This window comes from Salmo salar, chromosome ssa10 (genome assembly GCF_905237065.1).
Source record: "Salmo salar chromosome ssa10, Ssal_v3.1, whole genome shotgun sequence".
NCBI classification, from domain to species: domain Eukaryota; kingdom Metazoa; phylum Chordata; class Actinopteri; order Salmoniformes; family Salmonidae; genus Salmo; species Salmo salar.
In genome coordinates, this window is record NC_059451.1 from 102520750 (window position 1) to 102537722 (window position 16973).

General features: G+C 45.9%; 1 protein-coding gene across 1 annotated transcript in view; it reads right to left on the minus strand.

The window, feature by feature from the left end:
- ces2b (carboxylesterase 2b) overlaps positions 1-16973 on the minus strand; it is a 38764-nt gene that overhangs the window by 18236 nt on the left and 3555 nt on the right. The window contains exons 5-12 of the mRNA XM_014125050.2: positions 16274-16427; positions 15000-15104; positions 14736-14837; positions 12969-13112; positions 7665-7742; positions 7433-7580; positions 4971-5117; positions 4776-4845 (exon numbers count right to left, since the gene is read on the minus strand). Of these exons, the coding sequence (XP_013980525.2) occupies positions 4776-4845; positions 4971-5117; positions 7433-7580; positions 7665-7742; positions 12969-13112; positions 14736-14837; positions 15000-15104; positions 16274-16427 (948 nt within the window). The remainder of the gene's footprint in view (positions 1-4775; positions 4846-4970; positions 5118-7432; positions 7581-7664; positions 7743-12968; positions 13113-14735; positions 14838-14999; positions 15105-16273; positions 16428-16973) is intronic.

Here is a 16973-nt window from a genome sequence, read left to right on the forward strand (position 1 = left end):
CCACTTACTGAAGGCCTCCCGGAGGTCGAAGTATTTGGGAGGGAGAGAGGAGAAGTCTTGGTCTTCATGGATGCAGGAGAACACAGTGAGACTGTTGGTGGGGGTCTGAGACATTTAGTCTGGCAGTCCTTATCCCAGTCTCGTAGGTGACCCGTGGACCAGGAAAATAGTGGGTTATGTAACGTTAGCCAGGGGTACCCTAGGATAAGGGGGTTCTCGGGAGCCGTTATCAAAAGAAAACTAAGAGTCTCTGAGTGATTCACCCCAACTTGCAGTAGAATGGACACAGAAGTTATCTGTGGCCCCGGAGTCCATGAAGGCTTGTGTCTGTTGCTGACGGTTGTCCCAGTTGAGGATTGCGGGTAGTAACAGACGGTGACTGGGTAACTGGGAAGTAACTGAACAGCTAGTCAGGGTCTCCCCTTGTCCTGGTGAGCCCTGGCGTTTCCCGTCAGCCCTGGGCAGGTAGCACGGAGATGACCGCGATCTCCACAGTAGAGGCAGCAGCCTTCGCGCACGCACCTGTCACGCTCTTGTGGGCTCAGACATTTGCGTCCCAGTTGCATTGGTTCGGCAGGTAGCCTAGTGGTTAGAGCGTTGGGCCAGTAACCGAAATGTTGCTGGATCGAATCCCTGAGCTGACAAGGTACAAATCTGTCGTTCTGCCCCTGAGCAAGGCAGTTAACCCACTGTTCCCCGGGCACTGAAGACGTGGATGTCGATTATGGCAGCCCCCCGCACCTCTCTGATTCAGAGGGGTTGGGTTAAATGCGGAACACACATTTCAGTTGAAGGCATTCAGTTGTACAACTTTCCCTTTCCTCAATGCTGAGTTTGGAGGGGCAGCCACTGGTCTGGCCCCCTGGTGGAGTCTGAACAGTCGGCTTGCTGCTTCTCTTCCACCGACTGGGTGGTCGAAGACTCGATGCAGCTCAGCAGTTAAGGCTAATATGAAGCTGCAGGTTGGTGGTTGCTGTTCCCACATGGCCGTTGCTCATGGCAGGCCCTGCCCGAGAGCAGAGAGATGATGTAGGCAATCATGGCCCGATTGGTGTGGAACAAGGAGGACTGTAGATCGAACACCAGAGAGCACTGAGTGAGGAATCCCTTACATCTTCCTGGGTGGCCATCATACTGCTCAGGGGCTGGGATCTTGGGATCCCGGTGCAGGTTCCATGGAGGAACTACCGCGACGCCTGTAGCACTGGGCGATGAGACTTGGGCATTGGCTCCTCCTGGGTTGGGGGTGTGCCGTGGACAGAAGGAATCGGTGAGTGCCCGGAGGGTCTCGGAGATCTGGGAGAGTTGTTCTTGCTGTCTTCTCAACAGTGCTCCTTGGTGGGTTATGACCTCTTTAATCTGGTTGATCTCCACTGGGTCCATGTTAGGGCAGAATCTTGCTGTGACGTGGTGGGGTTGGACCCAGGTGCAGAGAATGGACCAGATGAGGAACCAATGGTTTAGTATAAACGTAAATACGTTACTGAAAATAAGGTAACAGAAGGATCACACTAATTCTGAAAAAATAACAAAACACTAGGACTAGAAAACTTACTCAGGCGATAAACACACAGGGCAACCGAAATCAAGCTTCTGCAAACAAGGACAGAAAACACACCTCTTTTAAAAGGGAAATCATAACGAAATCATAAGCAACACCGGGGTAACAAAAAAGTCTCTAGGGCAGTCTCTGAGGAGCGCCCAGGAGTTCGCCCTGGAACTTCAGACCTTGGCCGCCGGAGCAGGTTGGAACGAAAGGGCCCTCATCGACCACTACCGATGCAGCCTGCGCGAGGATGTCCGTCATGAGTTGGCCTGCAGGGATGCCACCATCACCTTTGACCAGCTGGTGGATCTGTCCATTCGGTTGGATAACCTGCTGGTCACCCGCGGACGTCCAGAGAGGGCTCTGTCGGTTCCAGCTTCCAGCACCCCAGCTCCAGTGCCTATGGAGCTGGGAGGGGCTGCGCTCAGGGAGGCCGGAGGAGGGGCCTTCACGTGCACCATCTGTGGCTGCAGAGGGCACACTGCTGGTCGGTGGCAGGTTGGTGCCTCTGGGAATCGAGGCAGCAGGCAGGGCTCTCTGGCGTCACCCCAGGTGAGTTTGCACCACTCTCATCCAGAGCCCTCTGTTGTCCGCCTGTTTGTGCAGGCGGCATAAGGCGCTCGTCGATTCAGGCGCGGCTGGGAATTTTATCAACAGAGCATTCACCCTTAGTTTAGGGATCCCCATTGTTCCTGTGGTTAGACCCTTCCCGGTACATGCTCTGGATAGTCGACCATTAGGGTCCGGGTTAATTAGGGAATCCACCATCTCCCTGGGCATCGTGACGCAGGGGGGTTACGAGGAGAGAATCAGTCTCTTCCTCATTGACTCTCCTGCATTTCCCGTGGTACTAGGCCTTCCCTGGTTAACTCGTCATGACCCCAGTTTTTCATGGCAACAGAGGGCTCTCATAGGGTGGTCGCGAGAGTGCTCGGGGATGTGTGTAGGGGTTTCCGTTGGTGCTACATCCCCCCTGAATATGCCGATTTGGCTCTCGCCTTCTCCAAAAAGAAGGCAACTCAATTACCACCCCATCGACGAGGAGATTGTGCGATAAATCTCCTGGTAGACGCCGCACTTCCCAGGAGTCCCGTGTATCCCCTGTCGCAAGCGGAGACGGCGGCTATGGAGACATATGTCTCTGAATCTCTGCGTCAGGGGTACATTCGGTCCTCCACTTCACCCGCCTCCTCGAGTTTCTTTTTTGTGAAGAAGGAGGAGGGAGGTCTGTGCCCGTGTATTGACTATCGAGGTCTAAATCAAATCACGGTGAGGTACAGTTACCCACTACCTCTCATTGCCACGGCGATTGAGTCAATGCACGGGGCGCGCTTCTTCACTAAACTAGATCTCAGGAGTGCTTACCTGGTGCGTATCCGGGAGAGAGACGAGTGGAAGACGGCGTTCAGTACCACCTCAGGGCATTATGAGTACCTTGTCATGCCGTACGGGTTGATGAATGCTCCATCAGTCTTCCAATCCCTTGTAAACGAGATTTTCAGGGACCTGCACGGGCAGGGTGTAGTGGTGTATATCGATGACATTCTGATATACTCCGCTACACGTGCCGAGCATGTGTCCCTGGTGCGCAGGGTGCTTGGACAACTGTTGGAGCATGACCTGTACGTCAAGGCTGAGAAATGCCTGTTCTTTCAGCAGGCCGTCTCCTTCCTAGGGTATCGCATTTCCACCTCAGGGGTGGAGATGGCGAGTGACCGCATTTCAGCCGTGCGTAATTGGCCGACTCCCACCACGGTAAAGGAGGTGCAGCGGTTTTTAGGGTTTGCCAATTTCTACTGGAGATTTATCCGGGGTTTTGGCCAGGTGGCGGCTCCCATTACCTCACTGCTGAAGGGGGGTGCTGTACGTTTACAGTGGTCGGCTGAGGCGGACAGGGCTTTTGGGCACCTAAGGGCTCTGTTTACCTCGGCTCCCGTGCTGGCCCATCCGGATCCCTCTTTGGCGTTCATAGTGGAGGTGGACGCGTCCGAGGCTGGGATAGGAGCCGTGCTCTCTCAGCGCTCGGGCACGCCACCAAAGCTCCGCCCCTGTGCTTTCTTCTCGAAGAAGCTCAGCCCGGCGGAGCAGAACTATGATGTGGGGGACCGGGAGCTGTTGGCTGTGGTTAAGGCTTTGAAGGCGTGGAGACATTGGCTTGAGGGGGCTAAACACCCTTTTCTCATCTGGACTGACCACCGCAAGCTGGAGTACATCCGGGCAGCGAGGAGGCTGAATCCTCGTCAGGCAAGGTGGGCCATGTTTTTTACCCGTTTTGTGTTCACCCTGTCCTGCAGACCAGGTTCCCAAAATGTGAAGGCAGACACACTGTCCCGGCTGTATGACCCATCTCTGTGTGTGGAGTAAAGGTAGCCTAGAGTTTTTTCCCCTCTGGTTGCACATGTAACATGGTGGTAGAAATGAGGTAAAATGTATGTAAGTTTGCCTGCATTAAAGTCCCTGGCCACTAGGAGCACCGCCTCTGGATGAGCATTTTCTTGTTTGCTTATGGCCTTATACAGCTCGTTGAGTGCCAGCATTGGTTTGTGGTGGTAAATAGACAGCTATGAAAAATATAGATGAAAACTCTCTTGGTAAACGGTGGCAGATGCCAGCATTTGAAGTCAGCGTTCTTGTGACAGCGTGTATTTATTTCACGTTGCATTTTATGTGACGTTCCACAAGTAAATGAGTCAATTTATGATGAGGTTGAGCAGTGCTTGATATTGTATATGTTGTTCCACAGACCTTAAACCTAAAATTGCAGTGATAATTAATGGCTGGGGTCAATTATGTTTATTGCTGTTCTCCAAATAGCGTTTTTCGTTTTTAAATTGTGTCGAAATGCAGTCAATGAGCTTCAACTTCCCTCACACCCCACTTTGCCATACCCAGGTTTAGCTGAACTGACGTGACTGTGGTTACAAAAAGTGTTTGTCAGCAGGAAACATGGCCAAAGGCTGCGCAACCAAGTATTAGCTATTGGATGCAAATAATTTTGTCCTTGCATTTGGTTTTCTTTTCTACATTTTAATTTTAAACTTAAGTTTCTCAAAACTAAATTACTTCTGCAATGTTGAAAATCCAATAACAATGTGTGGAGATCCAATTTTTTTCTTTAATTTCTACTTATTTTAGAAGAAATTGGAAATTATTTAAGAAAAGTGAACGAGTGCAAATATTTTTGGCCACCACTTTATGTTCTGGAAACTGATGAAGAACAGTTCCTTACCCTGTACGAGCAAAGTTACCCCAGTAACTCATCATGATTCTGCTTAGTTGTTCATCTTTCTCTGCACAACCTGAGAAAAAAAGTGAGTTGTTGGTGGTGAGTGATTGTATGAAATAGAGTATTTATGGAGAACTTGGGGAACTGGATTGATGACATGTAGTACGATAGATTCAAGGTTGAGGTTAATTCCTTTACCATCCATTATAAAATATGATGTGAAGCATAATCCAAAAACAAACATAAGCTCATCTCCGTGGTCAGACCCAACAAAACTCGGCCTCATCTTCTTAAACATGCTGGTAGTTTGCTGGAACTCATACAGGTACACAGGCACACCTGCATCTGTTGTGTGGGATAAGACAGCAACATTTAGGTGAATTGGCCTCTCTGGAAATAGACTTGAATTCTGTACTGAGACCTCAGAATGTGATTTCTGATATACAGTGCATTTGGAAAGTATTCAGACCCGCTCACTTTTTTGACATGTTGCTACTGTAACGGCAGTCGTACAGAGGGGACCAAGGCGCAGCGTGTAGAGTGCTCATATTTACTTTATTAATGAAACACTTAACAAAAACAACAAAACGACCACCAACAGTTCCGTCAGGTAACAAATACAAAACGGAAAACAACTACCCACAAAAACCCCATAGACAAACCCCAACTTAAATATGATCTCCAATTAGAGACAACACGAACCAGCTGCCTCTAATTGGAGATCATCCAAACTCAACCTAGAACTAGAAAACCAGAACAGAACATAGAAACGAAAAACATAGACTGCCCACCCATATCACACCCTGACCTAAATAAACAGAAAAACACAACTCTCCTAGGTCAGAGCGTGACAGCTACATTACAGCCTTATTCTAAAATGGATTAAAATGATTTTTTCCCCCTCATCAATTTACACACAATTCCCCACACTGATGAAACAAAAACAGGTTTTTAGAATTTTTTGTAAATGTATAAAAATTATAAAAAAACAAAACAAACATTGAAGCAACTTTGGCAGCGATTACAGCCTCGAGTCTTCTTGGTTATGATGCTACAAGCTTGGCACACCTGTATTTGGGGAGTTTCTCCCATTCTTGTCTGGAGACTCTCTCAAGCTCTGTCAGGTAGGAAGGGGAGCGTCGCTGCACAACTATTTTCAGGGGATGAGATGTTAGATCGGGTTCAAGTCCAGGCTCTGGCTGGGCCTCTCAAGGACATTCAGAGACTTGTCCCGAAGACACTCCTGCGTTGTCTTGGCTGTGTGCTTAGGGTCATTGTTCTGTTGGAAGGTAAACCTTTGCCCCAGTCTGAGGTCCTGAGCGTTCTGGAGCAGGTTTTCATCAAGTATCTCTCTGTACTTTGCTCTGTTCATATTTCTCTTGATCCTGACTAGTCTCCCAGTGCCTTCCCCACAGCATGATGCTGCTACCACCATGTTTTACCGTAGGGATGTTGCCAGGTTTCCTCCAGACGTGACGCTTGGCATTCAGGCCAAAGAGTTCAATCGTGGTTTCATCAGACTAGAGAATCTTGTTTCTCAACTCCAAGCGGGCTGTCATGTGCCTTTTACTGAGAAGTGGCTTCCGTCTGACCACTTTACCATAAAGACCTGATTGGTGGAGTGCTGCAGAGATGGTTGTCCTTCTGGAAGGTTCTCCCATCTCCACAGAGGAACTCTGGAGCTCTGTCAGAGTGACCATCGGGTTCTTGGTCACCGCCCTGACCAAGGCTCATCTCCCCCGATTGCTCAGTTTGGCCGGGCGGCCAACTCTAGGAAGAGTCTTGGTGGTTCCAAACTTCTTCCATTTAAGAATGTTGGAGGCCACTGTGTTCTTGGGTACCTTCAATAATGCAGAAATATTTTGGTACCCTTCCCCAGATCTGTGCCTCGACACAATCCTGTCTCGGAGCTCTACGGACAATTCCTTCAACCTCATGGCTTGGTTTTTGCTCTGACATGCACTGTCAACTGTGGGACCTTATATAGACTGGTGTGTGCCTTTACAAATCATGTCTAATTAATTGAATTTACCATAGGTGGACTCCAATTGTGATCCAATTACAATCGTGTCTCATCACTGCAACTCCCTAACGGGGTCGGGAGAGGCGAAGGTCGAGTCATGCATCCTCCGAAACATGACCCGCCAAACCATGCTTTTTAATACTCGCCCGCTTAACCCGGAAGCCAGCCGCACCAATGTGTCGGAGGAAACACCATTAAACTGACGACCGAAGACAGCCTGCAGGCGCCTGGCCCGCCACAAGGAGTCGCAAGAGTTCGATGAGTCAAGTAAAGCTCCCCGGCCAAACCCTCCTCTAACCCGGACGACACTGTGCCAATTGTGTGCCGCCCTATGGGACTCTTGGTCACGGCTGGTTGTGACACAGTCCAGGATTGAACCTGGGTCTGTAGTGACGCCTCAAGCACTTTGATGGAGTGCCTTAGACTGCTGCGCCACTCAGGAGGCCCCTTGTTTTTTATTTTTAAGAAATTTGCAACAACAAACAAAGTTTCATAATATTGTGTGTAGATTGATATTTAATCCATTTAGAATAAGACTGTAACGTACCAAATGTGTAAAAAGTCAAGGGGTCTGAATACTTTCCGAATGCACTGTACCAGTTCTAATCCTGAACTCTATGGGCCCTAGTGCTCTTACCTCTGTGGAAGTTTGCCGTTTGGAGGGCAGGAATGGTAAACATAATGTCCCCAACGAGCTCAGTGAACCCATCACGGTTTTTCACCCGATTTCCAGAGGTTCCCAGGTATTCATCTGCTATCAGCTCAGTTATCCACTGATCCTTGGGCTGAATGAGACAACAACCATTCAGTGTAGCCACAGCATGTATTGTAATCAGTATCATCTGAGTGATGGTGTGCTTTTGTCTTACATCAGGGTAGAACATTTCCATAATGCGCATGACCTTCACCCGGTCCACTCCATCCTCCCAACCTGGAGGAGCAAATAACTATGGGAGAAAACACATTACTACTTGTCTAAAATCCACATTCTTTTCACTATTTAAAGAGAAAAAGAGGAGTACAAAGCCTTACAATTTAATAAATCAACTCATCTTTGGCAATAATACGTTAAAGGGGAATTTCATTCAGATTAAGTTATTTTATTCTTTAATCTAATATCCCCACCATGAGCGTAATCCTGACTTGAGATGCGTGCGTGTAACTGGCGTCCCTGTTCTAGTTTAACAGCTTTGCTTCCTCCCTCAACTTGCCTCTGGCTGGGCTTGAACTAGGGTACTCTGCCTCGCGAACAACATGTGACCACCTGCTTGACAATGTACAAACCAGTCACACCACTGAAAATGATCTGATTCAATGGCACCATTTGAAGTTGTGAATTGATCCAGTATGATCTTAATATGGTACATACACTTGATGCGTAAATCATGCAATGGTGTAAATGGAAGATAAAAGTAAAATTTGGGTTGTGCAAGCATTGAGCAAGCGATGTGTCTAACCCGGAGTCAAACTGCACTGAACAAAAACATAAATGTAACATGCAACAATTTCAAAGATTTGACTGAGTTACAGTTCATATAAGGAAATCTGTTAATTGAAATAAATTCATTAGGCCCTAATCTATGCATTTCACATGACTGGGAATACAGATATGCATCTGTTGGTCACAGATACCAATTGTGTTCATTGTCCGTAGCTTATGCCTGTCCATACCATAACCCCACCACCACCATGCGGCACTCTGTTCACAATGTTGACATCAGCAAACCACTCACCCACACAACGCCACACAACGCCATGTCTGCCATCTGCCCTGTAAAGTTGAAACCGGGATTCATCCGTGAAGAGCACACTTCTCCAGCGTGCCAGTGGCCATCGAAGGTGAGCATTTGCCCACTGAAGTCGGTTATGATGCCAAACTGCAGTCAGGTCAAGAACCTGGTGAGGATGAGTAGCACGCAGATGAGCTTCCCTGAGATGATTTTTGACAGTTTGTGCAGAAATTATTCGGTTGAACTAACCCACAGTTTCCTCAGCTGCCAGGTGGCTGGTCTCAGACGATCCCGCAGGTGAAGAAGCTGGATATGGAGGTCCTAGGCTGGCATGGTTACATGTGGTCTGTGTGGTTACATGTGGCTGATTGGACATGTAAATGAACATTCAATTCTCTGGCAACAGCTCTGGTGGACATTCCTGCAGTCAGCATGCCAATTGTATGCTCCCTCAAAATGAGACATCTGTGGCATTGTGTTGTGTGACAACACTGCGCATTTTAGAGTGGCTTTTTATTGAGCTCAGCACACGGTGCATCTGTGTAATGATCATGCTTCTTGATATACCACACTCGTCAGGTGGATGGATTATCTTGGCAATGGAGAAATGTTCACTAACAGGGATGTAAACAAATTTGTGCACACAATTTGAGAGAAATAAGCTTTCTGTGCATATGTAAAATGTCTGGGAATTTTCTTTTCAGCTCATGAAACATGGGACCAACACTTTACATATTGCGTTTATATTTTTGTTCAGTGTATGTAGCATAGCACTAAAGCTGAGGATGTCACAGGATTATATCCACTCCTCACCATTAGGGTTCATTGAATGCTTTCACTTTGACAATATCAATGCTATTAATCTTAGGCTATTTGTAACTACTAATCTTCCCCCTGTGTCACTAAATCACATTTTCCATAAAACTTTGAGGAAAAAATTATTGAGAGTGTCACGTCCTGACCAGAAAAGGGGTTATTTGTTATTATTGTTTGGTCAGGACGTGACCAGAAAAGGGGTTATTTGTTATTATTGTTTGGTCAGGACGTGGCAGGGGGTATTTGTTTTATATGGTTCGGGGTGTGTGTTTATGTAGAAGGGTGCTTGATTTATGTATTCCGGGGTTTTGGTCTATGTTCTATGTTTGTATATTTCTATGTCTGTTCTAGGGTGTTTAATTCTATGTTTAGTTATTTGGGATTGGGGCCTTCAATTGGAGGCAGCTGTTTATCGTTGCCTCTGATTGAAGGTCCTATAATTAGGAGTATGTTTGTTTTGGGAATTGTGGGAGGTTGTTCTTTGCATAGCTGTGTGTTGCCGGCAAGACTGTTTGTCGTCTGTTCGTTTTCTTTTGGTAAAAAAAATGAGCATTCACGTACCCGCTGCGCCTTGGTCTATTCACTACGACGGCCGTTACAGAACCTCCCACCAACAACGGACCAAGCAGCCGAGGAAGGAGCAACAAAGGAGTTATCTGGAGTCGTGGACCTGGGAGGAGATTCTAGCAGGACAGGGCCCATGGAGGAAGGTTAAAGAGGACCGGGACTGTTACAGGGGTACACGGTTGGCGTTTAACCTCTTGACGGTCGCCTAGGATAGGGGGCGCCACAGCGCATTTTGAAAAGAATTTGTGCCCATTTTAAACGGCCTACTACTCAAACTCAGAAGCTAGGATATGCATATAATTAATACTTGTGGATAGAAAACACCCTAAAGTTTCTAAAACTGTTTGAATGGTGTCTGTGAGTATAACAGAACTCATATGGCAGTCAAAACCCCGAGACAGATCGAAACAGGAAGTGGAATTCTGAATTGCGAACTCAACTTCATCATGTTGCTTATTAATCACACCGTGAGCTATGGTTCATTGAGCACTTCCTATTGCTTCCACTAGATGTCCCCAGTCTTTACAAAGTGATTTGAGTCTCCTACTGTGAAAACTGACAGAATGACACGCTGTGGAACGTGGTCACACAGAGAGGGCCATCACCATTATGACGCCGGCGCCCCTGGTTACCCTCCCCTTTCGAAACGTTTTGAAACACAATGCAATCGTCCCCATCGAATCTTATTGGAGCTCTCGTTGAAAAGGCCCTACAGATTTATGTTATACAACGTTTGACATGTTTGAACGAACCTAAATAAGAAAAAAATGCATTTTGTTGAAAGAGTAGCCCCGCGCACGTCGGAACTTTTGGTGAAGCCTTCAGAACGCGCTAACAACAACAAGCTAATGGAACATAAAGGATGAACTTTTTCGAACGAAAATACATTTGTTGTGGACCTGGGATTCCTGGAAATGCCTAAGGATGAAGATAATCAAAGGTAAGGGATTATTGACAATAGTATACAAGACTAGATTTGATATGCGATTGTTCCAAGATGGCTAGCCTATTGCTATTGCTAGCCTATTGTTCTGAGTATCGCATCCCCTTTTATCGCAAAGTGTGATTACCCAGTAAAGTTATTTTTAAATCTGGCATTACAGGTGCTTTCAAGAGATTTTCATCTATAAATCTTAGAATGACAATATTACATTTTAAAAATGTTTTCGAATAGTAATTTAATAAATTGTAGCGCTGTTTCATCGGATGCATTTGAGGGAAAATAGTTAGTCAACGTTACGCACTGATGTAAAATGCTGTTTTTATATATAAATATGAACTTTATCGAACAAAAGAATGCATGTATTGTGTAACATGATGTCCTAGGTGTGTCATCTGATGAAGATTGTCAAAGGTTAGTGCTGCATTTAGCTGTTTTTTGGTTATTTGTGATGCGTGTGGTTGGTCGGAAAATGGCTATGTGGCTACTTTTACGATATACTCCTCTAACATAATCTAATGTTTTGCTTTTGCTGTAAAGCCTTTTTGAAATCGGACAACGTGGTTCGATTCAGGAGAGTATCTATAAAACGATATAATTTGAAAAAAAAATTGAAAAAAAAAAATATTACATTTTGTTATGCTAATGGCGATAGGATTTTTCGCTGGATGTCCATCCCGGACGCACAGGGGTTAAGCCTGAGAGGCAGCCCCAATAAATTATTTTGAGGGGGCACACGGGTAGTTTGACTGGGCCAGGATTAAGCCCCAAGCCAACTCCCCGTGCTTATTGGAGGCAGCCTATTACTGGTCAGGTCCCGTGCTTTGGAGTGATGCGCACGGCATCGAAGCCAAGTATTCACAGGCCGGTGTGCGAGGTGCCAGCGCCCCGCATTTGCCAGGGGGAAGCGGGCATCCAGCCAGTAAGGGTGGAGCCAGTACTGCGCTCAAGACCGCCAGTACGTCTTCACGGCCCAGTGTATCCTGTTCCCGCTCCTCGCACTAGCCGTGAGGTGCATGTCTCCAGTCTGATACCTCCAGTACCAGACCCACGCACTAGGCTTCCAGTGCATCAGCCCAGTCCAGTACGTCCTGTTCCTGCTCCTCGCACTAGCCTTGGGGTGCGTGTCTCCAGTCTGGTACCTCCACTACCAGCCCCACGCACCAGGCCTCCAGTGCATCAGCCCAGTCCAGCTCATCCTGTTCCTGTTCCTCACACTAGCCCTGTGGTGTGTGTCCTTAGTCTGGCGTGCCCTAAGCCAGCCCCACGCACCAGGCCTCCAGTGCGTCAGCCCAGTCCCGAGCTTCCGACGACAGTACCTCGACCAGAGTGTCCGGCAACAGTGCCTCGTCCAGAACTTCCGGCAACAGTGCCTCGTCCAGAGCTTCCGGCGACAGTGCCCCGTAGAGAGACGGCCCACTGTCCGGAACCAAGAGAGACGGCCCACTGTCCGGAACCGAGTGAGACGGCCCACTGTCCGGAACCGAGTGAGACGGCCCACTGTCCGGAACCGAGTGAGACGGCCCACTGTCCGGAACCGAGTGAGACGGCCCACTGTCCGGAACCGAAGTGAGACGGCCCACAGTCCGGAACCGAGTGAGACGCCTACTGTCACGTCCTGACCAGAAAAGGGGTTATTTGTTATTATTTGTTATTATTGTTTGGTCAGGGTGTATTTGTTTTATATGGTTCGGGGTGTGTGTTTATGTAGAGGGGTGTTTGATTTATGTATTCCGGGGTTTTGGTCTATGTTCTATGTTTGTATATTTCTATGTCTGTTCTAGGGTGTTTAATTCTATGTTTAGGTATTTGGGATTGGAGCCTTCAATTGGAGGCAGCTGTTTATCGTTGCCTCTGATTGAAGGTCCTATAATTAGGAGTATGTTTGTTTTGGGAATTGTGGGAGGTTGTTCTTTGCATAGTTGTGTGTTGCCTGCAAGACTGTTTGTCGTCTGTTCGTTTTCTTGTTTTGTTTTGGTAAATAAACATGAGCATTCACGTACCCGCTGCGCCTTGGTCTATTCACTACGACGGCCGTTACAGAGAGACCGTCTTCATCAGCCTAACATCTAGCACTGATTGTTGAAACAAATTCAAATCGTCTTTCAAAATCAACTCACCTTTGCTAAAAGCCAGCCACCTTCGTTGTCATTGGCTCCAGTCATAAACGGCACCTTGTGCATCTCATGGTTTTGAGAAATCTCCATTGCCGATTTGGACAAGAACTGCCCGTCAGCAGTCACACCAAAGAATAGCATTTGATTCTTTAAAAAGACAAGATTGATAAAAAGTGAGAAAAACATGTCAACAAGACAAGCAGAGGCCCTCTAGAAAATGTGGCTGCAAAACATTACCAGATGAAAGGGAGTTGGTTATCATAATCTTTGATATTACCTTCTAATGCTCATGAAACAATAATAGTCTATGATGCAATCTCTATCCACATCATACCTATTTCCTGTCACAATATGCACATTTCTTGGCTCAGTGTTTTCATTCATCTACCTCGCAATGCAGAACAGCAGAATATGTTAATATGCTGGTTGTTTTGTATGTATATTTTAATGAAGTTTGGTTTTCATTGCATTTTTTTATTTAACTTTTTATTTTTCATATCTGAGTTTTGACCACATACAACATGCATGCTGACTCACTGTTGCAGGACTGTGATGGCAGGTCTGTTTGTTGGGCTTGGATAGACAGCTACCATCACAGTCCTGCAACAGTGGCTAATGTGTTGTAATGTGTTGGCTTTTTTGTTTCACCTAACAGTTTTTGTTTCACCTGCAGGTTCCTGTAAGGATAGGGACTGTGTGTGGAGATGGGAGGCTGATGAGGCTCATAGTGGGGACTTTTCTGGACCCTGGCTGAGGTATGGTGTGCTTTGGCACTTCAGCTGCTAAGGCATCACCCAGGTGGGTGTTATGCTTTCATCCACGGAGGACTAGATACCTTCAAAGGAGTGGCTATTGCAAAGGAACTGTGAATGTCCTGGGCGGAAAGGTGCCCTGATAAAAAGCGCCTGACCTGTCTGTCAGACTGACCGTTTTTCCCCTGGCTGTAACATCAATTCCCCCTCTGCTCAAGCCTTGTCCAACTGTTCCACTCAAGCCCTGCCCAACAGCTTCTTTCAAATCAACTGCTCAACAGCTTATATATTTAGTTTATTGTGTTTTAGTATCATATAAAATCATACAAAACATTAAGAACACCTGCTCTTTCCATGACATAGACTTTCCAGGTGAATCCAGGCGAAAGCTATGATCCCTTATTGGTGTCACTTATTAAATCCACTTCAATCAGTGTAGATGAAGGGGAGGAGACAGGTTAAAGAAGGATTTTTAAGCCTTGAGACAATTGAGACATGGATTGTGTATGTGTGACATTTAGAGGCTGAATGGGCAAGACAAGAGATTGAAGTGCCTTTGAATGGGGTATGGTAATGGTTACCAGGCGCAACGGTTTGTGTCAAGAACAGCAACGCTGCTGGGTTTTTCATGCTCAACAGTTTCCTGTGTATATCAAGAATGGTCCTCCGTCCAAAGGACATCCAGCCAACTTGACACAACTGTGGGAAGCATTAAAGTCAACATGGGCCAGCATCCCTGTGGAATGCTTTTTACACCCTGTAGAGTTCATGCCCTGATGAACTGAGGCTGTTCTGAGGACAAAGGGGGGGGGTGCAACTCAATATTAGGATGGTGTTCTGAATGTTTTGTACAGTCAGTGTATTTTCACACTGTAAATTGTACTCGCAATTCTCATGTCCTCATTACAACTCATACATGTTGTATGATGCTAAGTATAACCAACATTTAAGATTGGTGTTCTTCCCAAAGACATAGCTAGAACCCTGGCAAGATATGATACTGTCTGGGATATCCCACCTGTTTCTGAATGTTCATAATGTGATCAGCGGTCAACTTCTTCACACAGTCTGCTATCTTCTCTGTGTTGGTGCTTTCACAGCCAATCAGGTTTGCCACCATCTACGAGACAAGACCAATAGAATAAAACGTCATGGTTGTAATGACTATCAGGACATTGATGGATGACAACTATTGATTGGGCAGTACATTTGTTTAAATATGTGCAATGGTATTTATGTCTCTCAGAGTACTGAGTTTGGTGGAGAGAAAGTTTTAAAATACCTGTGCCACAAGCAGGGGATTGGGATTGAAGAGCATGGTCATTGCTGCGGTACCACTTTCGGCTATCGCGCCATGGAACAGACCAATAGACAATGGAGAGAGAAGCTAGTGATGAAAAAAAGAGAAGAATCAAGAAGCTAATTAAGATAGTGATGTCTCAAAACATAAAACCTATATTTCCAGGACACTCCAATTAGCATGATATGTTACGTTTCGTATGGTATGTATTAATTTGGGAATGTCCATCATCCATTTCACATGATATGTTACGACAGTGGTTCACAAACTAGGGCCGAGAACCCATGTCGGGTCGCCTGATATGAAAATGGGGTCATGGGAGAATTTCCAAATTCCTGAAGAAAAAAAAATATATAATATTGTCTTTGTATCTCAAAATCATTGTAATGTGGTTAGCCTTAAAAATTGAAATGAAAATGATTCAAATCTAAAAGATTTGAATCATTTTATAGATCATGGGAAAAGGCTGCGTTTGACCGTTGCACTTGAATCATTCCCACCATGAATGGCTACGCCCGCTTCGCTATGAAACCACACACTATTGCAGGGACTTTGATATTACCGCAATTGATATGGTCAAAACAATGTGTGGGGAGGCAGAGGTACAGAAACTCACATCAATACCTTTGTCAGATAGCACCGTTAAACAAATAATTAATACTATTGCTAGCAATCAAGAGGAAACTGACTGAACGACTCAAACTCCCCAGCTTTTGCTCTCCAAATGGATGTTAGCTGTGAGGGCCGGAATGCCCATGCATTGACTTTTGTTCGCTGTACATGTCGGTGGATGCTATTCACGAGGACATATTGTTTTGTATCACGATTCCCGAGCATGAAACAGCAGAAGGGATGTTCAGTATGCTGCGTGGTTATATTAACGAAAAACAGATGGCATATGTGACCCAATTCATGAAACTAGGCATATATCGCAAGTCACGACAGGAGAGCTGTTTGAATTTCGCCTGAAGTAACCTTCTGTCCTATGTAACCATTCCAATGGAACATATCATACTAATTTGAGTGTCCCGGATTTACCTATACTATGTTATGTCTAGTCTATGAGACCAGGCTGATATTTCACTCAAAATATTATGCAATATACTGTATTGATGGAAATATGTTTTCATATAAAATTATTTGGTAAAATAAGTGATACAAAATATAAATTATAGACAAAGTGTTTGATGCATTATATTTTACAGTTTACATAAATTGCTAAATATGTAATATATTGTGTGTGTGTGTGTCCTCACCAGTAACGATACGCTTGCTCCACCAGCAGACTCTCCAAATATGGTGACCGACTTGGAGTCGCCCCCAAAGTTGTGGATGTGCTCCTGGACCCACCGCAAAGCTTCCACCTGGTCAATTAATCCCATGTTCCCTGGGGCATACTTGTCTCCTGTGCTGTATGGAAAATATGGAAAACCAGTAAAACAAGCCCAAAACAGTGACATGTTTTATTTAACTAGACAAGTCAGTTAAGAACAAATTCTTATTTTCAATGACAGCCAACCCCTGCCAAATCCTCCCCTAACCTGGACGATGCTGGGCCAATTGTGCGCCGCCCTATGGGACTCCCGATCACGGCCAGTTGTGATACAGCCCGGGATCAAACCAGGGTCTGTAGTGACGCCTCTAGCACTGAGATGCAATGCCTTAGACCGCTGCGCCACTCGGGATCCCTATTTTCAACCAGTAACTATCAGGAAATAACACTGATCACACTTTGGCAGTGTTAGTTTCATCAGCTGTTGTTCAAAATGATACAAAACACAAGAAAACTAATTTTGGACTGCACTGGGCCTTTAACAGTAAAGCTTCTTTCCTCACAGGTCCTTACTGGCACTTGAACTTGGATCCTCTGCCTCGCAAAATCACACTACAGTATGTTCTTAGCCAGTTGCGCCATGGCAAAAATATCAGTTCAGCAACTCAAGTGGAGACATATCC